Here is a 22,384-nt window from a genome sequence, read left to right on the forward strand (position 1 = left end):
CTTGTAGGTGGTGTGTCTTGAGGGAAATCATCCCCCAAGGAGCATCACATTTATTGCTGTAGGGAACTAAGCAGAGTGCAGCCCATGGTCTTGTAAGCCCAGGAATAGATGTGAGCCATTCCACACTAAGCCAGAAGAACTCAGAGACATCAAGTTCACAAAACTGAAATAGAGTCAGAAGGCCAATTTATCAATTTAATGCTGGCATTCTTCTCCAATATCCAGATAGACACAAGAAGCCAAATTGTCAGAAGTTGCTTTGCTTGCAGTCTTGTTTGGAATAAAGGGAATAAGATTAATTAAATGGCCTAACAGCATTAGGCCTAGATAACTCTTTGCCACCACAGGGAAGAGCTTCCCAGAGAACTTTGGCTCAAGTCATCCTCCTCGATAGGGAGCCCTGCCCCATATTTGCCTCTGTGACTTTACTTTTGTGCTTCCATAGATAATCACTTTTTCAGTCATGTCTTTTATAGACATTTTCGTAACTTAAATATGGTTACTATCAAATATTTTAAATATCAAAAGTTATTCTGTATCTTAAAGAGTTTGTTTATCTTGTCTTGATTTTAAATTTAACTCAATAGTCTTTTAAAAATTTTCCTAGTTTTTAGGGAAGTTTCACTATAAAACCTGCATCTACTGATTACAAGTGGTAATTAAACAATGGGTTGCCCAGTGAAAGCAGGTATTGAAGTAGGTCAAGGACAGTAACCTGGAAAAGGAGGAAATTTTAGGACATACAAAGAGTAACCTGAAAAACAAACAAACAAAACAACATGAAAACTGAAAAGGAGCAGGCAGAGGCTGAAAGACAAACAAGAGAAGAGTGTTCTAGAAGTCAAAGGAGGGGTTTACGTATGAGACTGGAGTTGGTTAATTATTGAATGTCTTAGTAAGGTCAGATAAAAGTTACTATAAAAAGAAATGTTTGGATTGCAAAGCTGTGCACGTATATGCATCCTCAGCAGGTGCTTGGACCTTTATTCCACATGTACTTATTTTATGTGGGTTAAATGCACACCCATTGTTGAAAGAGACAGATAAGATTTATCATTACTGAATCCATCTGGCTTTGTTGGTTCTTATTTCTAAAACTAGTGGCCCGGTGCATGAAATTCGTGCATGGTGGGGGGTTTGTCCCAAAGCTCAGCCTGCACCCTCTCCAATCTGGGACCCCTCGGGGGATGTCCGACTGCCAGTTTAGGGGGATCGGATTTAAACCGGCAGTCGGACATCCCTCTAGCAATCTGGGACTGCTGGCTCCTAACCACTCACCTGCCTGCCTGCCTGATTGCCCCTAACCACTCTGCCTGCCGGCCTGATTGCCCCCAGGTGCCCTCCTCTGCCAACCTAATTGCTCCAACTGCCCTCCCCTGCTGACCTGATAGCCCCCAACTGCCCCCCTGCTGGCCTGCTCGCCCCCAACTGCCCCCCCTGCTGGCCTGATTGCCCCCAACTGCCCCCCACCCGCTGGCCTGCTCGCTCCCCCTGCTGGCCTTCTTGCCCCCAACTGCCCTCCCCTGCAGGCCTGATCTCCCCTAACCACCTCTGCCTCGGCCCCACCACCATTGCTTTGTCCAGAAGGATGTCCGGAAGGTCTCCAGGAAGGTTTCCCGGTCTCATTAGCATATTACCCTTTTATTAGTATAGATGCTTCCTAAATGCTGATCTGTGACCAAGTTAAATCCATCATGGGTTAACTAAAATACAAGCTTTTGAGATCCAATCTTATCTTTTTGATAAAATTTCTATACTTATAAACTTCATGGCCTAAATCTGTGTAGCTAAATGAAGAAGATAGAAAAATACGGAGTAAATGGAATAAATAATCAGCTGTGAGTTAGTGAATAGTCATATTCAAACCTTACCCAAAGGATTCAGACTAATGGTGATTTCTAGACAAGGTAGAGGTTTCTAACAATTTGCTTAGGATCATACCCTTCACTGTTTCCTACACTTTATTTTTTTTCTTATTTATTGTCTAAAATTTTACATATGTCTTCTTTTTCCCCAATTGACCCCCTTCCCGCCCTCCCAGCCATTCCCACCCCGGGCAAGCCCCCACTACCCCAGTGTCTATGTCCATTGGTCATGCTAGTATGCATGCATACAAGTCCTTTGGGTGCTCTCTAACCCCCCTCCCCTGCCATTTGTCTCTGGATCTATTCAAATTATGTTGATCATTATATCCCACATATGAGTGAGATCATGTGATATTTATCTTTCTCCAACTGGCTTATTTTGTTTAGCATAATGCTCATCCATGCTGTTGTAAATGGTAAAAGTTCCTTTGTTTTTACTATTATACGGCATAGTATTCCATTGTGTAGATGTACGACAGTTTTTTATTTTTTTTATTTTCTTAAATATATTTTATTGATTTTTTACGGAGAGGAAGGGAGAGGGATAGAGAGCCAGAAACATCGACAAGAGAGAAACATCGATCAGCTGCCTCCTGCACGCCCCCCACTGGGGATGTGCCCGCAACCAAGGTACATGCCCTTGACCGGAATCGAACCTGGGACCCTTCAGTCCGCAGGCTGACGCTCTATCCACTGAGCCAAACCGGTTAGGGCAGATATACGACAGTTTTTTAATCCACTCATCTGCTGATGGGCACTTAGGCTGTTTCCAAATCTTAGCTATTGTAAATTGTGCTGCTATGAACATAGGGGTGCATATATGCTTTCTGATTGGTGTTTCTGGTTTCTTGGGATATAGTTCTAGAAATGGGATTACTAGGTCAAATGGGAGTTCCATTTTTAACTTTTGTGGAAGACAGTGTGTAGTTTCCTACACTTTATTTTTAAGCCAGTGAATTAAAAGAAGAAATACTCTTAACATAATTTAAAACCAAACACCTAAGCAAAAGCAAAATGACTTCTTTTGAAAACGTATATCCACTGCTCTTTTAGGATCAGATCATTGTGGTGTGACTATCAAGCCCTTTCTTCAGTGTCCCATTGATTACACTTCTTGTTGCCCTTTTCCAACCCTGGGCTGGGAATGGGCCATAGTTTGTTTTTGTTTTGTTTGGTTTGGTTTGGTTTGGTTTTTGTTTTTTTTGGGGGGGGGGGTGGGTTGGTAATAGAAATGTTCTAAATTTAGATTGTGGTGATGGTTGCACAACTCTGTGAATTTAGTAAAATTTAATGAATTTTCTTTTGTGTCAATTATATTGCAAGAAAGCTGTTTAAGTGTCCTGAGCACCTGTGTAACTTTACCCCTTTGTGTGTGTCACAAGTGTTAACTGTCCTATGGAAAGGAAATGGCTTGAGGGTGGACATAGAGACTTTATTATTAAGTGATCTAAAGTAGATGTATACTTCTGTTTTCAACAGATACCCCCAAGAAAATGAAATTGGCCAGAATCTTGAAAAGAAATATAATCACGAAAAGAAATTTTCTTGTCGTGATACATTCCCATCGCCAGCAAAGAAAAAGGTTGACATGCCTGTCCTAACTAATGAACCCCTACCACCTCCTTTGCAACCCGAAACTGATGGTGTGCATTTGGAAGCAAAAAACTTTCAGCCACAGAAAGAGGTTGTTGCAACAACATCTCCTAAAAGCATTGCTGCTCTACCCCAGATGGGATCTAGCCCTGATGTGATCATTGAAGAAATTATTGAAGAAAACCTGGAAAGTGAGTGACAGTACAAAAGCAAGGAAAAAATAGATCGTGTCTGTAATTAGAAACAAAGTTAGTACCTTTTGTCCCTGTGCTTCACAGAAAGGAATTGCTATTAGCTTACACTGCTCCCCTACCGTCACGTTTTCTAAAGTAGGATAATTTTTATTTTTAGTGCAGTAATATAGGTAAACTCAGATATAAATTTGATATTTGATTTAAGTAGGGCATTTGACTATTTAATGTTCCACATATAAACCTTGTATAAAAGATGAAAATATAAATGAAATTTATAGAAACAATCTCATGACTTTGTCCTTAAATTTAAGAACAGCCTTTCTTAAATCTTAGATATAATCTGTTCTAAAAATGAACTATCATGAATGTAATAGCATCTCTTTTGTAACATTTAAATTTATCATAATGATTTGATTAAATTTCCAGTGTTGGTGTTCTCACCACTAACATGACAGTAAGATACTACTGTGTGTAGTTACACTCCCAGTCTTCTTGAGGATCATTTTTAAGACCCACTTGGTTCTCTTCCACACGCATTAGTTTCACTAATGGACTCTCCAGAATGACACTTGCATACAGAAAAAAAGACATAAAGGACATGCTGCTTTCTCAGTTCTAACGTATAATCATCTCTGATACCTCAGTGAGTTAAGAAGCCTCTCATGACATTATCTACTGATGCAAGGAGTCTTGCCTTTCCAGTATTTTGTCCATTCAGGTACAGCTTTTTAAACAATAGTATACCATTGTCAACTTAAAATTAGTATAATTGCCTTTATTTTCTCTTTTGATGAAGCATGCCTCACCGATGATCTTATGGGGACACCTAGCTATCCAAACAAGCTTCTTCAGAAAAAATCACCTGCTCCTTTTGGGTCAAAAGCAGGTACTTTAACAACTCTGAACTTGATGTTGTGGAGTTTACTGTATGTATAGTAATTCTTATGTAGTGTGAGGCCATGAGTAAAATGAATTTTAATGATAACTAAAACTTACTTTTCAATGTTAAAAGTTTTGGTGGTTATTGGCAAACATGTTTCTGAAATATATCATATTTCTCTAGCTGTCTTCCCAGTTACACATATCCCTTTACCCCATCCTCAATATAGCTATATTTTGTGATTTGTATTAGATAACGATCCATTATTGGGTATCTCTAATTCCAGTCCTCCTAGAGGTTGTTTTTTAAACATTTTGACTAGATAAAACATCGACTTTTTTCAAAAATTAAATATATGTATTCAAATACCCCGTGAAACTTTTCTTCTAACCCATTCCATCCTGTTCATCTCTCCCTTTCAGAGTATCTTTATGCATATACAAACAGATATACACATATTATTTTTCTAACTCTATTTTTTTGTGTTTTTTTTTTACACAAAGCAAAGCATACCTATTAATACCTATAAGAAAGGAATTAAAACAGAATGGTGTTCTTAACATTATACTCCAGAGATCTTATCAGTAGCAACATTTGGCTTAATTACTGTTATATACAAGAAATCCCTCACTGTCTTTTACTCTGCCATATCCCTGCCTCCATCAAAACACACTCATCTTCCCCTAAATCAGTGGTTCTCAACCTTCCTAATGCCGCGACCCTTTAATACAGTTCCTCATGTTGTGGTGACTCCCAACCATAAAATTATTTTCGTTGCTACTTCATAGCTGTAATTTTGCTACTGTTATGACTCGTAATGTAAATATCTGATATGCAGGATGTATTTAGGCAACCCCTGTGAAATGGTCATTCGACCCCCAAAGGGTCGCGACCCACAGGTTGAGAACCGCTGCAAATTTTGCTCAATATGTTGACTTTGCCCAGACATTTTTTTTCACCCCATTCTAGCCTGATAAGATTTTGGATTCAGAGGGGTTATGAACTAATTATTAGTTCTTTGGGTATAGTATAGATTAAACAGGGCTTGGGAGGCTAAAGTGGAAACCTAATCATTATCAATGGGGTTCTAAGTTCCAAATATGTTCATAAATAAATTCTGAAGTTTTGTTGTAATAAAAAGGAGTTAAAACATACAACTGACATTAGAATCTACCAGGTGAACTGCAATTCTGCTTACTTAACATTTTTACAAGTAAAATATTTGCAGTTCAGATAGATAAAGAATTATTTGTCAAAGGTGTGAATATTTGTTTTAGCTGTCTAATTACTATTTTGGGTTTGGACTCTTGTGGGACCTAAGTGTTCTAGAATTTGCAGTGCCACAAAGCACTTATTATTTGTTTAGAGGATATTACATTCAGTTTTTGTGAATTATTTTCCTCACTTATGGTTTATTAATGTGGTTTAAATGTTCTTATCCAGGTTCTCCAGAGCTAGTTTTTGTAAGTCATGTAATACATCCTTGCCACTTCTACATTCGGAAGTATTCACAAATAAATGATGCAACAGTATTGGAAAAGATGATCAATCAGTTTTGCAATAAGAGTTTACACCTTGATCCGTCAGACATTTTGGAGCTAGGTAATGAAATATTACTCCAAGTTAAAATGTCAGGTTTATGTAAATATAATATTTGGCCAGCCCAGATAAATGTGTAATATAGATTTGTACTCAAAGCATGAAAGTTTTGGAATTATTTAACATAAATTGTGTCCTGACGGGTTTGGCTCAGTGGATAGAGCGTCGGCCTGCAGACTGAAGGGTCCCAGGTTCGATTCCAGTCAAAGGCATGTATCTTGGTTGCGGGCACATCCCAGTAGGGGGCGTGCAGGAGGCAGCTGATTGATGTTTCTCTCTTATTGATGTTTCTGACTCTCTATCCCTCTCCCATCCTCTCTGTGAAAAATAAATAAAATATATATATTTTTAAAAATAAATAATATAAGTTAAATTTTGTTTAGGTAAGTTAGCTAAATATTAAAATTGACTGCTGAGTGAGATATACACAAAAACTCTGTTATGGAGCAAAATGAGTTTTGTTTAAATGATAAAACTCAGGGCAGGGCAGTTAAGTAGTTTGCCCCCTTGTCTCCAGGGGAAACTGTTCCTCTAAGATGATTCCTTGTAGTGTGATGACAGTCCCTTGACATCCACACGTGAATGTTGAGGATGTTATTGAATGCTTCATGAGATGCAGGAGGACAGCAGCATCCATTTCTTAGGACCTCATGGAGGTAGTTGGGAAACTTCATTGTTCTATCCTAATTCTAAGGGTATGTGTAATTTGCCATAATTAAGCTTTCCTTACAAATATTTTCCTGCCCTAGCTGATTTGGCTCAGGGGATAGAGCATTGGCCTGGGGACTGAAGGGTCCCAGGTTCAATTCTGGTCAAGGGCATATGTCCGGGTTGCGGGCTTGATCCTCACTAGGGATATGCAGGAAGCAGCCGATCAATGATTCTCATCATTGATGTTTCTATCTATCTGTCTCTCTGTCCCCCCTTCCTCTCTGAAATCAATAAAAATATATTTAAAAAAAACAAATATTTTCCTTATAATTTGATTTCACTCTGTAATAAGAGAAAGCTATGATTTGCTTGACTTAGTATTATCTGTTTAGCCTTATATAGTAGTTCTTTAAAAGTGTAATTAACTCTCAGCTCATCTTTGTGGCTTAACAATATTAGAAGCCTAGGATTATCATACACTTTTGACAAAAATTAATAATTTTAAAATAAAAAATAACAAATTATGAGTATCTAAGAGGAGGGAAGTATAGTATGAAACTTAATTTTTATGGTGCAAATAATTCTCCAAAATTTAGTATGTGCACAAAAGACCTCAGCTTCCATTCAGAAAATGTTCTAAGAAAGCCAAAAAGCCATCCTTTGTTTTAAGAATAATTATCATTTCAAGGTAAGTACACATGATTTAAATACTCATTTATATTTTGAGAAGGGGAGTAATGTGATATGATACTTTTGAAGGCTGTTCCCTTTTCCTACCTGTTCTTCATTATATATAACAACAAATGGCTTTTAACAGGGTTTTTTTCTTATCTGTTGCAAGAAAGAATGGTTTAATATATGTAGCTTAAAACTAAGAATATTGGTTATGTGGTATATAAACATAAGAGAAGGTCCACAACAATCTGAAGGCCAAACAAATGTTTTGGTAGAGCTTAAAATTTTAAAGGGCCACCTTGATGTGCCTCTCAACTATCCTGTTTTTATTAGAGGGGATTATTCAACAGCCCTCTGTATATAATCAGTGATCAAGTACTACCAAATTTTTCTGTGAGGCATAACTTAGTTTTTAAGAGAATGGGCTCTGAGTTTACTTGCATTCTCCTCCTACCTCTTCTAAGTAGCCATGTGGCTTGGGCTAGTTTTTCAACCTCTTTGCCTGGTTTCCTCATCTATGTGATGGAAGTACCATCTCCACAGGTTTGTTGAGGGAATAAGTGAGTTCAAACATAAAATACTAAGAACATTGCTGAGCTCATAGTAAGCATCCAAATTCAGGTCTCTTTCTTTCTTGCTCTCTGCCCTCCCAGTTATTAATTTGTAATTCATCTGATCTCTCTGCTATTAGGTCCTTGATTCATCTTCCCCTTCTCTCAGTTCCACTGTGTATTAATTTAATTTTGGCATTTCACACTCTGCCTTTCATTGTTTCTTTATTCTCCCGATAACCAAGAGAAGGTAATTGATTCTTTTTTTATGTTACCAAAATATTTTACAAAATATTTTACAGATTTGTGTATATCTGTACATACATGTGTGTACATGCACAAGGGTAGAAGGTCTTTATTGTTATAAGTACAATGTATTAGAGTCATTTATTTGCCCGTGTTTCATGAGTGTCTTCTTTTGTTGTGGTTGCTAATCCTCACCCGAGGATATTTTCTCCCATTGCTTTTCAGAGAGAGTGTGGAAGGGAAGGGGGAGGGGAGGGGGGTGGAGAGAAAAAGAAACATCACTGTTAGAGAGACACATCAGTTGCCTTCAACACACACCCCGACCAACTAGGGGCAGGGAGCAAACCCGAAACACAGGTATGTGTCCTTGACCGGAAATCGTATTTGAGACTCTTTGGTGCGTGCTAACGTCTAACCACTTAACAACATTAGACAGGGCCTTTCTTGAGTGTCTTGATGGCAGCATGCTCTCATTCATCTTTGTTATAGTTCATGAAACATAGGTCCTCAAAAAGTGATTGCTGAGTATTTTTTGTTTTTATCTCCCCATTTAGTTCAAAAGATTCTGTATAATAGAAACTGTCATATTATACCAGTGATGACGAACCTTTTGAGCTTGGTGTGTCAGCATTTTGAAAAACCCTAACTTAACTCTGGTGCCATGTCATATATAGAAATTTTTTGATATTTGCAACCATAGTAAAACAAAGACATATTTTTGATATTTATTTTATATATTTAAATGCCATTTAACGAAGAAAAATCAACCAAAAAAATGAGTTCGCTTGTCACCTCTGACACGCGTGTCATAGGTTCGCCATCACTGTACTATACTACCTTCACCCTTCTCATAGCTCTTGACACAGTACTATAGTATGAGTAGATAAGTTTATTAAGACTTCTTAGTAGTTGAACTAATGTACACATTTGTAAATTAGAGCTTAGTAGGTATTCTTTCTCCCTTAACATTGATAATGATTTGTCTCCCTCATTATTTAGGTGCAACAGTATTTGTCAGCAGTATTGGAAATGGAATGTGGTGTCGAGGAATTATCACTGAATTAATTCCAATAGAAAATGAAAATATTAGAAAACATTGTAGTGCAACTAAATTTTCAGTCAGTGAAGTTGCACTAATACAGATATTCATGGTGGATTTTGGAAATTCTGAAGTCCTAATTGTTGCAGGGTATGATACTTTATAATTATTGTGTGTTCCTGGCCTGCTTGGAAACATTTGTAATTGGGGAGAGGGTCGATACTAAAGAATAAAGGAAATTGGGAAAGGGTAGAGAGGAGTAATTTATATTTCTTCATTTTCAAGGCATATACTTTCTAAGTTTCCTCTATAATTTATCTTCCTAACTAAATTAGTACAGTATTATCATTTATCAATGTTACTGGATGGGAAACTTGGAAAAGGAGCTTTTTGATGTATCCAAACTTAAGTACTCTTCTTTGGTGCTTCAAAGCAGGGGAATTATGCATAAAAATAGTTCCTTTTTAGCTGCAGGATGATTGTGAGCAAAAATTTTAATCAGTTTTCTATAATTTTATTAATGCATGTTAAAGTGGTATAGTGTCTAGCTCATTCTAGATATTCAAAAATGTTTTTTCCCTCAGTGTTCTAGGAAAATTAAACAAACTGAAAGTCTTTCTGTAGTAAGGAACAGTATTAACTACTGCATGATCACTAGTTATTTAATGGTCATAGCTTTATAAATAAATAGATTTCTCCTCGGGGGCATCGTTATACCCTTAAGTTTAAGTAGATATATGAAAGACAATTCAGGTAAAGGCAACTGAGAGTTAATTATATAGGTAGCAACAGTGTCTGTACTTAAAAGCCAGATTAAATCTATATTGTAAGGAAATATGAACTAGACTATAACTTTCTAGAAGATTTAACCTAAGGAGAGTATCCTTAGAAATGCATAACTTTTACGGGGGAAAGCAAGTTTGGGTTTGAAGCATTATTTTCAAAAAATGTTACCGGAATTCTTCCTAGAGTTGGTGATACCCATGTGAAATCAGAACACATTGCTGAGCAACATATAGTACTAAATGACTTATGTCTGGTCCTAAGGAAGTCTGAACCATATATTGAAGGGCTGCTGAAAGACTTCCAGCCATTAGCACAGCCATGCTCATTGAAGGACATTGTTCCACAGAATTCAGTAAGTAAAACTGACATTATGCTTTCTTCTTCAGGGACTAAAGTATTCCAGTTTTAGCTAGGTATTGCCAGTCAGATTGCTGAGTGTAGGTTTAAGACACCAATTCTAATAAATACATTTTACATAATAATCTGATAGTGCCAATGAAAAAGGAGACGAACTTCACTTTCCACAACTGGAAATGTTCTTAGTGGGAAATTGAGTGGAATAAGCATATATGAACATAGTGATAGGTGAAATATCCAAGTAAACCACTAAGTTTTGGAGTCAAATAAGTGTGGAGAGATAAAATATGTTGTGGTTTGTATTTCTGTACATTTCTTCACTGTTTCCGTGGCACTTTGTTCATTACTCTATATATAGCATTCTGCTTTGTATTACTTATTAATATCTGCATATTCCCCAGCAACATTGCAAACTCCTAGGAGATAAGGATGCATGTCAGGTTGTTATATTATTATGAAAGAAGTCTGTGTCTTTGCTCATCATTGTACTCCAGGCATGTAACAGATCATAACACATAGTAGACATTTAGCAGATATTTGAAAGAATGAATAAAAAACTAGGAGGAAACATAAAAATAATAGGCTGGTGTTTTCCTCAGAGTGGTAAAATTGTTCTTTTTTAAGTCTTTTATTCTGAGTAGGCTTTACCTTTATGCTCATAAAATCTTAGAAAAATGTTTTAATTTTTTTTTTTTAAGGAATGTGTACTTTTGATCCTTAAAATTTACTTTACGTTTAGCTACTTAAAATTTCAAAAATCAACTTAAAAAACCTTTTTCCAATGGGTGAATATTTTTCTTTATTATTTAAGTAGTGTATACTTCACATATTGCTAGTAATGAGAACTAAGGTAACTGATGATTAGAAATACCTTGATTCTATTGCATGGCTTTCATTATACTTCAAAAATTGTCTTTTGAATTTTCTTCATTTAAGTGGAAAAATCATATGTAATACTGGGTTTTTTTGAAATATTTATAATCTTCATACTAATATTCAGACATGAAACTAAGTCCTGAAGTGCAGTAGCTATGGAACCTTGAGACAATATTTATAAATCAAAGTATGACCCCCACTCCATGCATCCCTAAGACTGTCCTTAGGTTTGTGGCCCCAGCTACTACTTAATATCTGTGGTTGGCTCAGTGCCTCTGCTCAGATTTTCAGACTTTGGTTGGTTTAAAGCTAAATTCAGAATATTTTAACATTAGAGCTAATTATAATTATGAAGTACATTATAATTTAACTTTTTACACAGAATGAAGCTTGGGGAGAAGAAGCTAAAGTAGAATTTTTGAAAATGGTAAATAACAAGGCTGTTTTAATGAAAGTTTTTAGAGAAGAAGATGGTGTGCTTATTGTAGATCTGCAAAAACCACCAACAAATAAAATAAGCAGTGACATGCCTGTGTCTCTTAGAGATGCATTAGTATTTATGGAACTGGCCAGGTAAGTAATTTATTAAACCTTAAATATTTTTTGAGATAATAGCTATAAATTGGAATAGCAGATTTTACCTTTAAAACTATGGGCCCAAAGTAAACCTCAACATACTCTGTAAGACAGTGGTTCTCAACCTGTGGGTCGCAACCCCTTTGGGGGTCGAATGACCCTTTCATAGGGGTTACCTAAGACCATCAGAAAACACATATATAATTACATATTGTTTTTGTGATTAATCACTATGCTTTAATTATGTTCAATTTGTAACAATGAAAATACATTCTGCATATCAGATATTTACATCACGATTTATAACAGTAGCAAAATTACAGTTATGAAGTAGCAACGAAAATAATTTTATGGTTGGGAGTCACCACAACATGAGGAACTGTATTAAAGGGTCGCGGCATTAGGAAGGTTGAGAACCACTGCTGTAAGAGGTTAAAATATTGCTGTCAAGTTTTCTAATTACAAATTGTCTGTGAAAACTACATTTAGATCATTTGATTTATGGAAATAGAGAAAGTCAGGTACCTCAAAGTAGAAACTATTTGTAGTCACTGAACATTTTTTATACTCTTGATAAGATCACAAGCAACTGCACTAGGATTTCAAGAATTGTAGTTTGACAGTTCCTTACTTCAATATTCTAACCACTCGGTATTTAATATATGGCTCTAGAATGGGTACTATAACTTCCTTTCCTTCTTCATCTCTGATGAACCAAGATGACCAAGTTACCACAGAGATAGTGGAAGATACTTTCTGTCCTGAGTGATTATACAACTCTAGAAGTGAACCAAGTAGGTTCCATTCTGAAAAAATAAGAGTAGAGTCTGGGAGCCAGAAGGAGGAGACATGGAGAGCACACAACTGTCCTCATTGACTGCTACCACAGAGTGGTTACCAGTTCAATGAGTAGAGCTTACAGATCCAGCTCAAAAATGCTCCAACACCAATTTGAAGGTTAATTATTGAGTTTTGAGACTTGACTTTTTTTTTTTAATCCCCACCAAAGGATATTTTTTCCATTGATCTGTAGAGAAAGTGGAATAGCGATGGGCGGGGAAAGGAGAGGTGAGAGAGGCACATCAGTTGATTGCCTGCCTCCCGACCAGGGAAGAGATCAAATCTGCAACCCAGGTATGTGCCCTTGACTGGGAATCGAACCCGCAACCCTTTGGTGTGTGATCCAACATTCTAACCACTGACCAACACTGGCCAGGGTTTGACATCTTATTTAACCTGGTTTGATAATCCGAGACAATACCAAGAAGTGTTACAAGTTAGAAGAGAGCAATTGGAAAGGGAATATTCTTGGTAGATAAATCAGTATATGTGCAAGTCCTTTCTTCAGATCAAGTAACTGAGAAGAGACTTCAAGAAAATGGCTCCTGCTTATGTTTTTAATTATTCTTTTAATTAGGTTTAGATCGCACTCACCAAGAAGTCTTTCTGAAAAAAATATGATTTTACACTATCATCCACCTATTTTACCTAAAGAAATGACAGATGTTTCAGTTATGGTTTGTCATATAAATAGTCCTACCGATTTCTATCTTCAGTTGGTAAGTATATAATGTTCCTTTGAGACAAAATATGTTTGCAAATTTTAAGTAGAAATGTATAACAGAAATGAGTGCATAGTATGAATTTTAGAGCAAATAAAATGTTATGAACCTACTATAAATTTAAGTTTCTTTGTGGCTGCAACTTTGGATAACAAATGCACGTGACTTAGTAAATTAAAGGAGAAAATTAGTGATATGTGGAGGAAAGAGACAGTAAAGGATGTATAATGTATAAATGTTTCTTGCTACCATCTGAAATCTACATTTGACCCTTGGACAACATGAAATGCTTACCCTCACCCCTCCTCCATGCAATAAAAAAATCCGTGTATAACTTGACTCCCCCAAAACTCTATTAACAAATAACCTACTGTTAATCAGAAACCTTACCAATAACATAGCCAGTTACCATATTTTGTATGTTTTATGTGTTATATACTGTATTCTTATAATAAAATAAGCTAGAAAAAATAAAATGTTAAAGTCATAAGGAAGAGAAAATACATTTAACAATATTTATTGAAAAAAAAATCCACATACAAGTGGATGCATGCAGTTCAAACCCATTTGTTCAAGTGTCAACTGTAGGAAAACACAGAGCTGACAAATCAAAATAAAATGATAAAACCTGTTTCTGATCATGTATACCTGAAAATTTATGAATTAGTACTAGGTAATTTTCAGAATTTGAACACCAAAATAGTTTCAGATTAAAGACATTTCATATTAAATTTTGGATGTGTGACTGGTGGGTTTAGGTAGCTACCAACAATGAGTTCATTGTTATTGATCTCTTTACATCAGTGCTTTATATGAATTAACTCATTCTAAGTGCCATAATGCTATGTGTGAATTAACTCATTAATCTTCACAACAACCCTATGAGAAAGATGCCATTATCTTCCTTTAGATGTGGAGCCTAACCAGAGGGACGAAGCGACTTGCCTTAGGTCACACAGCTACAAAGAATAGAGTCAGGATTGAACTGGGCAGTGCAGCTTCATTCAGAATTTGTCACCTCAAACATTTCACCACGCTATACCACCTCCCCATAGGAGTTGTGGAAATCTCCCTATATGGCACTAAGTAGAACTTACATGTATTTCTTCTGTTGAATTTTACTTAATGTCTTTAAATTGAGGTAAAACATATATAACAATATTTAGCAGTTTAAGTATATAGCTCAGTGCTATTAAGTATATTCCCTATGTTGTTAAGCCATTACCACCATTCCTCTCCAGAACTTCTTCATCTTCTCAAATAGAAGCTCCATTCCCATTAAACAGTAACTCCCCATTCCACTCCACCAGTGTCTAATAACCTGTTCTACTTTCTCTCTGTGAATTACCTATTCTAGATACCTATAAGTGGGAAACAAACACTAGTTTTCCTTTCGTGTGCCTTATTATACTTAGTATGTTGTTTCCATGTTGTAGCATGTATCAGAATTTCATTCCTTTTTATAGCTGACTAATATCCATTGTATATATATACCACTCTTGTTTATCCATCTGTTGATAAACACTTGGATTGTTTTAACCTTTTGGCTATTTTGAATAATGCTACTGTGAACATGGGTCTGTTTGGGTCTCTCCTAGGTAGATAACGAGGAGTCCAGTTGCTGGTTTACAGTATAATCTGTTTTAATTTTTTTCAATAATATTTTTGTATTAATTTCAGGTATACAGCACACTGGTTAGACAATCATGTACTTTTCAAAGTGGTTCCCCAATATATTCTAGTACCCACCTGGCACCATACATAATTTACATCCCTGTGACTATTTTGTAACTACCAATTTGTACTTCTTAATCTTTTCACCTTTTTCACTCTGTCCCCCAGCCCTGCTGCCCTCTGGTAATCATTAGTCTGTTCTCTGTATCTATGAATCTGAATCTAGTATTTTTTTTTCCATTTATATAGTTTAGATTCCACATGTAAGTTAAATCATATGGTACTTGTCTTTCTCTGACTGATTTGCTTAACATAATACCGTCTAGGTCAGCGGTTCTCAACCTGTGGGTCGCGACCCCTTTGGCGGTCAAACGACCATTTCACAGGAGTCGCCTAAGACCATCCTGCATATCAGATATTTACATTACGATTCATAACAGTAGCAACATTACAGTTATGAAGTAGCAACGAAAATAATTTTATGGTTGGGTCATAGCATGAGGAACTGTATTTAAAGGGTCAGAAGGTTGAGAACCACTGCTCTAGGTCCATCCATGCAGTTGCAAATTGTAAGAGTACATTCTTTTTTATGGTCAAGTAATATTCCATTGTATATATGTATGACAGCTTTTTTATCCTCTGATCTATTGATGGGCACTTGGGTTGCTGCAGTGAACATAGGGGTGTACATATTCTTTCAAATTAGTGTTTTGGGTTTCTTCAGCTATATACCGAGAAATGGGATTGCTGGGTCATAAGGTAGTTTGGTTTTTAATTTTTAAAAAGTTAAACAGTATGGATCATCCATACTGTTTTCCATAATGGCTGCACCAGTCTGAATTCCCACCTATAACAGTGCACAAGGGTTCCCTTTTTTCCACATCCTCGCTAACACTTGTTTGTTGGTTTATGGATGATAGCCATTCTGACAGATATGAGGTGATATCTCATTGTGCTTTTAATTTGCATTACTCTGATGATTAGTGATATTGAACATCTTTTCATATGTCGGCCATCTGTTTGTCCTCTTTGAAGAAGTTGTCTATTCAGGTCCTCTGCCAATTTTTAAATAGGATTGTTTTGTTACAGAGAACCAGAATAAATCAAGCAATGCTCAGAGAGTTTGGAGTCACACTTTATTCACCGTGGTGGGCTTAGAGAAAATGAATTCAAATTCTAAGCAGAGCTACAAGCATAACTTCCCTTTTTATTAAAGAGCCAGCCCTATGTGTGCTTAGTGGTTATCTCGCTGGTGGTCTTGGAAACTATACAGTTCTATCCAATTAAAAAATACACCTTGCATGGCATTGAGAGTATGGGCATATCTAGTCTCTGGCTTACAAGGTCAGACAGCTAAGTTTATCTTCCTCATTATTCAAGCAGGCTAGAGCAGGCTAGAAAGCAAAGTTATTTTTTTAGAATAAGAGGCCGTCTAAAGAATAGCAGAGAATTCCAAACAGTAGTTTTACAAAATAGGGGTTAGCCTTCTCAGTTTGGGGTTTTTTTTGGTGTTGGGTTGTATGAGTCCTTTATAGATTTTGGATATTAACCCTTTATCAGATGTGCCATTGGCGAATATGTTCTCCCATTCAGTAGGCGGTCTTTTTGTTTTGTTGATAGTATCCTTTACTGTGCAAAAACTTTTTAGTTTGATGTAGTTTCATTTGTTTTGTTTTTTCTTTTGCTTCCCTTGGTCAAGGAGATATATCAGAAAAATATTGCTAAGAGAAATGTCAAGAGATTATACTGCCTGTGTTTCCTTTTAGGAGTCTCATGACTTCGAGTCTTTATTTAAGTCTTTCATCCATTTTGAGTTTAATCTTATATAGGTTGTTAGAAGTGGCCTAGTTTAATTAAACACCTAGTTTAAATTTTTTTTCATATGCCTGTTCAATTGTCCCAACACCATTTATTTAGTAGACTGTCTTTACCCCATTGTATTTTCTTGACTTCCTTTGTCAAATACTAACTGACCATCTAGGTATGGGTTTATTTTTGAGTTCTCTGTTCTATTCCATTAATCTATGTGTCTGTTTTTATGCCGGTATCATGATGTTTTGATTACTAGAGCCTTGTAGTATAGTTTGATATTAGGTAGCTTGATATCTCCAACTTTGTTCCTCTTTATTAAGATTGCTGAGGCTATTCAGGATCTTTTGTGGTTCCATATAAATTTTTGGATTATTTGTTCTAGTTCTGTTGGTATTTTGATAGGAATTACATTGAATCTATATATTGTTTTAGGTAAAATGGACATTTAAAAAAATATATTTTTATTGATTTTAGAGAGAAGAAGTGAGAAGAATAGAGAGATAGAAACATTTGTGGGAGAGAAACATCAATTAGCTGCCTCCTGCATTCCCCCCACTGGGGATGAGCCCACAACCCAGGCATATGCTCTGACTGATAATGGACCCATAACCTCCTGGTTCATGGACTGACACTCCACCACTGAGCCACACCGGCCAGGCTGGACATTTTAATGATGTTAATTTTTTATATCCATGAACATGGTATATGCTCCACTTATTTGTATACTCTTCAGTTTCTTCCTTTAGTTTATAAATTTGAAAGTACTGGCTTTTTACCTCCTTGATTAAATTAACACCTAGGTATTTTTAAATTTATTAAATTTATTGGGGTGACATTGGTTAATAGGATCAGATAGGTTTCAAGTGTACATTCTGTGTATTGCACTGTGTGCTCACCACCTAAAGTCAAACCATCTTCCCGTCATCATATATTAGGCCCCCCCCCAATCCCCTTCCTTCTGGAAACCACCACACTGCTGTTTGTGTCCAAGAGTTTGTTTTATATCCCACATGTGAGGGAAATGATATGGTTCTTAGCTTTATCTGACTGACTTTTGTCAACATAATATTCTCAAGGTCCATCCATGTTGCAAATGGCAGTATTTCATCTTTTTAAAAAACTGAGTAGTATTCCATTGTGTATATGTACCACATCTTCTTTATCCAATCCTCTATGAAAGGACACTTTGGTTGTCTCCAAGTCTTGGACACCGTGAATAATGCTGCAATGAACATAGGGGTATAAATATACTAGAGGCCCGATGCACGAAATTCATGCAAGAGTAGGCCCTCCTTCCCCTGACTGCCAGCACTGGCTTCCCTCTGGCACCCAGGACCCGGGCTTTCCTCCGGCCGCTGGCAGGCATCCGGGACCCGGGCTTGCCTTGCAGCCCCGGCTTCGTCCAGAATATTGTCTGGAAGGATGTCCGGTCTAATTAGCATATTACGCTTCTATTATAGATTAGTGGCCCGGTGCATGAAAATTCGTGCACTGGGGGGGTCCCTCAGCCTGGCCTGCCCCCTCTCACAGTCTAGGAGCCCTGAGGGGATGTCCTACTCCCAGTTGGGAGCGGGCCTAAGTTGCAGTCTGGCCTCCCTCTGTGGGAGGCAACTGGGCTGATCAGGGGAAGACACCGCCCCCATCACCCCATCACTGCTGCTGCCTCTGGCTTCCCTCTGCGGGAGGCAACCAGGCTGATCAGGGGAAGGCGCCACTCCCATCACCCTACTGCTGCTGCCACTGCCGGCCTCTGCAGCTGCCTGAGCCCCCGGCTGCCTAAGCCCCGGTCCTCGCAGCCTCCAGGGCTCATGGCTGCCTGAGCCCCCAACCTTGCAGCCACTGTGGCTTTGTCCAGATGGACATCTGGAAGATGTCTGCTTATTAGTATAGACTAGAGGCCTGGTGCATGAAACTCATGCATGGGGAGGGGGGAGTCCCCTCAGCCCAGCCTGTACCCTCTCCCAATCCAGGACCCCTCAGATGGTGTTTGACTGATGGTTTAAACCAGAAGTTGGACATCCCTCTTGCAAACCAGGACATCTAGCTCCTAACTGCTCACCTGCCTGCCTGCCCTAACCACTCTGCCTGCCTGCCTGATCCCCCTAACTGCTCTCCCCTGCCAGCCTGATTGCCCTAACTGCTCTCCCCTGCTGGCCTGATGGCCCCTAACTGCCTCTGCCTCAGCCCCGCCACTGTGGCTTTGTCCGGAAGGACGTCTGGAAGACAACCAGTCTAATTAGCATATCACCCTTTTATTAGTATAGATATCTTTGCAAATACATGTTTTTTGAGTTTTTCAGGTATATATCCAGGGGCTGGATTGCTGAGTCCTATGGTAACTCCATTCTTTTTATTGATATTTACAGAGAGGAAGTGAGAGAAAGACAGACAGAAAAATTGGTAGGTTGCCTCCTGCACATGCCCCAACTGGGGATTGAACCCATAACCTGGAATCTAACCAGCCATCTTTTGGTGTATGGGATGATGTTCCAACCAACTGACCACACCAGCCAGGGCTGATAACCCTATTCTTAATTCTTTGATGAACTGCCAGACTGTCTTCTATAGTGGCTATACCAGTCTACATTCCCACCAGCAGTGAATGAGGGTTCCCTTTTCTCCACAACCTCTCTAACACTAGTTATTACTTGTCTTGCTGATAACAGCCCTTCTAATAGGTATGAGGTGGTATCTCATTGTAGTTTTGATATGCATTTCCATAATTGCTAGTGAGGTTGAACATCTCTTCATATATCTGTTGGTCATTTGTTTGTCTTCTTGGGAGAGGTGTCTGTTCAGGTTCTCTGCCCATCTTTTAATTGGATTGTTTGTTTGGTAAATGTTGAATTTTTTTAGTTCTTTTTATATATTGGATATTAAACCTTTGTTGTAGCTTTTGTTTGTAAATATCATCTCCCGTTTGGTCGGTTGCCTCTTTGCTTTGTTGTCAGGTTCCTTTGCTATGCAAAAGCTTTTTAGTTTGATATAGTCCCATTCATTTATTTTTGCCTTCTCTTGCCTTTGAGGTCAGGTTCATCAAGTCTTCTCTATGAACAAGATCTATAAGTTTAGTACCTATGTTTTCTGTGTAATTTATTGTTTCGGATAATATATTTAGATATTTGATCCACTTTGAATTAATTTTTGTACAAGTTGACAAACTGTAATCTAGTTTCATTTTTTACATGTGACTTTTCAATTTTCCTAGCAGCATTTATTGAAGAGGCTTTCTTTACTGCATTGTGTGTTTCTGGCTCCTTTGTCAAAAATTATCTGCCCATATACATGTTCCTTTATATCTGGTCTCTCAATTCTGTTTCATTGATCTTTGTGTCTGTTTTTCTGCCAATAACATGTTTTGATTATCGTAGCTCTGTAGTATAATTTGAAGTCAGGTAGTGTGATACCTCCATGTGTTCCAGTTTCCTTCCTGAAGATTTTTTTTAATTAAATCTTTATTGTTCAGATTATTACAGTTGTTCCTATTTTTTCCCCCCATAGCTCCCCTGCACCTGGTTCCCACCCCACCCTCTGCCCTTACCCACCTCCTCCCACTGTTCTCATCCATAGGTGTACGATTTTTGTCCAGTCTCTTCCTGTATCCCCCATACCCCTTCCTCCCCCCCCCCGAGAATTGTCAGTCCACTCCCTTTTTATGCCCCTGATTCTGTTATATTCACCAGTTTATTCTGTTCATCAGATTTTTTATTCACTTGATTTTTAGATTCACTTGTTGATAGATATGTACTTGTTGTTCATAATTTTTATCTTTACCTTTTTCTTCTTCTTCCTCTTAAAGAATACCTTTCAGCATTTCATCTAATACTGGTTTGGTGGTGATGAACTCCTTTAGCTTTTTCTTATCTGTGAAGCTCTTTCTCTGACCTTCAATTCTGAATGATAGCTTTGCTGGGTAAAGTAATCTTGATTGTAGGTTTTTGCTATTCATCACTTTGAATATTTCTTGCCACTCCCTTCTGGCCTGCATAGTTTCTGTTGAGAAATCAGCTGACAATCTTATGAGTACTCCCTTGTAGGTAACTAACTGTTTTTCTCTTGCTGCTTTTAAGATTCTCTCTTTGTCTTTTGCTCTTGGCATTTTAATGATGATGTGTCTTGGTGTGGCCCTCTTTGGATTCCTTTTGTTTGGGGTTCTCTGCGCTTCCTGGACTTGTAAGTCTATTTCTTTCACCAGGTAGGGGAAGTTTTCTGTCATTATTTCTTCAAATAAGTTTTCAATATCTTGCTCTCTCTCTCTTCTTGCACCCCTATAATTCGGATGTTGGTGCGCTTGATGTTGTCCCAGAGGCTCCTTACACTATCTTGATATTTTTGGATTCTTTTTTCTTTTTTCAGTTGGGTGTTTTTTACTTCACATATTTCAAATCTTTGACTTGATTCTTGCAATCCTCTAGTCTGCTGTTGGATCTCTGTATAATATTCTTTATTTCAGTGTATGCTTAATTTCTATTTGGTCCTTTTTCATATCCTCGAGGGTCTCACTAGATTTTTTGAGGATCTCACTAGATTTCTTGAGGGTCTCACTAAATTTATCGGCAGTTTCTAGAAAATTCTTGAAAAACCTTATAACCATGGTTTTGAACTCTATATCCAGTAGTTTGCTTTCCTCCATTTCCACCTGTTTCTTTGTCTCCACATTTTTTATGCTTCCCTGTGTTGATAGAGTGACTTTCTGTGTTAGGTGTCCTATAGGGCCCAGTGGCTCAGCCTCCCCAATTACCTGAGGTGGACACTCTTGGTGCACCCCTTTGTGGGCTGTGTGCACAGTCTTGTTGTAGTTAAGTCTTGATTGTAGTTGGTATCACTGGGAGGAATTGACCTCCAGGCCAATTGGCTGTGAGAATCAGCTGTATCTATGGTGGAAGAACTTCTGTGCTGGAGACACTCTTCTGGGGCAAGACTTGCTTCAGTAGGACTTTGGTGCTCACTGAGTCTGTCCCTTATGGATCTGAGGAGTTGTAATCTGGATGGTCCCACTCTGACCAATGGGTACACTGGCACTTGAATCTCTAAGAAGATGCTAATTTAGCCTCTGCCTGAGGCTACCCAGCAGGAGCTATGGAGAGATCTGCAGATTCCTCTTCTTTGTTTGGGATTTGGAGGTGCCCAGATGAGGCCCAGCTGTGAAGCAATGCAAGCTTCTGTGGGGCCTTGGGCCTTCTTTTGGAAGTTCTGGGTCTCTCTGACCCAGCTGCAGTTTGTTAGGTAATTTTAGATTGCAAAGGGCCAGGTCATTCATATGCAAAAGCCTTCACGCACAGCTTGGGTGAGGCAGGGTCTCAGGGAATCAACAGCGCGGGGCAAACAGCTATGGCTGATCCTTAGCCCTGCCCTAAGAGGTCCCGGGTCTCAGTGTCCTGCAGTAATCACTGCAAGCACCTCTGAGCGAAAGCTGCCCTCGAGTTTCCCCCGCTGCCAGACAGTTCA

At 38.0% G+C, this 22,384-nt stretch overlaps 1 protein-coding gene across 2 annotated transcripts in view; it reads left to right on the forward strand.

Annotated features, from left to right (window-relative positions):
* RNF17 (ring finger protein 17) overlaps positions 1–22,384 on the forward strand; it is a 149,331-nt gene that overhangs the window by 48,954 nt on the left and 77,993 nt on the right. For both annotated transcript variants that reach the window (XM_036299996.1, XM_036299997.1), the window contains exons 10-15: positions 3,345–3,649; positions 5,976–6,134; positions 9,254–9,443; positions 10,263–10,431; positions 11,695–11,885; positions 13,306–13,447. In XM_036299996.1, coding sequence (XP_036155889.1) covers positions 3,345–3,649; positions 5,976–6,134; positions 9,254–9,443; positions 10,263–10,431; positions 11,695–11,885; positions 13,306–13,447 — 1,156 coding nt within the window. The remainder of the gene's footprint in view (positions 1–3,344; positions 3,650–5,975; positions 6,135–9,253; positions 9,444–10,262; positions 10,432–11,694; positions 11,886–13,305; positions 13,448–22,384) is intronic.

Source organism: Myotis myotis, unplaced genomic scaffold (genome assembly GCF_014108235.1).
Source record: "Myotis myotis isolate mMyoMyo1 unplaced genomic scaffold, mMyoMyo1.p scaffold_m19_p_3, whole genome shotgun sequence".
Taxonomy (NCBI): Eukaryota; Metazoa; Chordata; class Mammalia; order Chiroptera; family Vespertilionidae; genus Myotis; species Myotis myotis.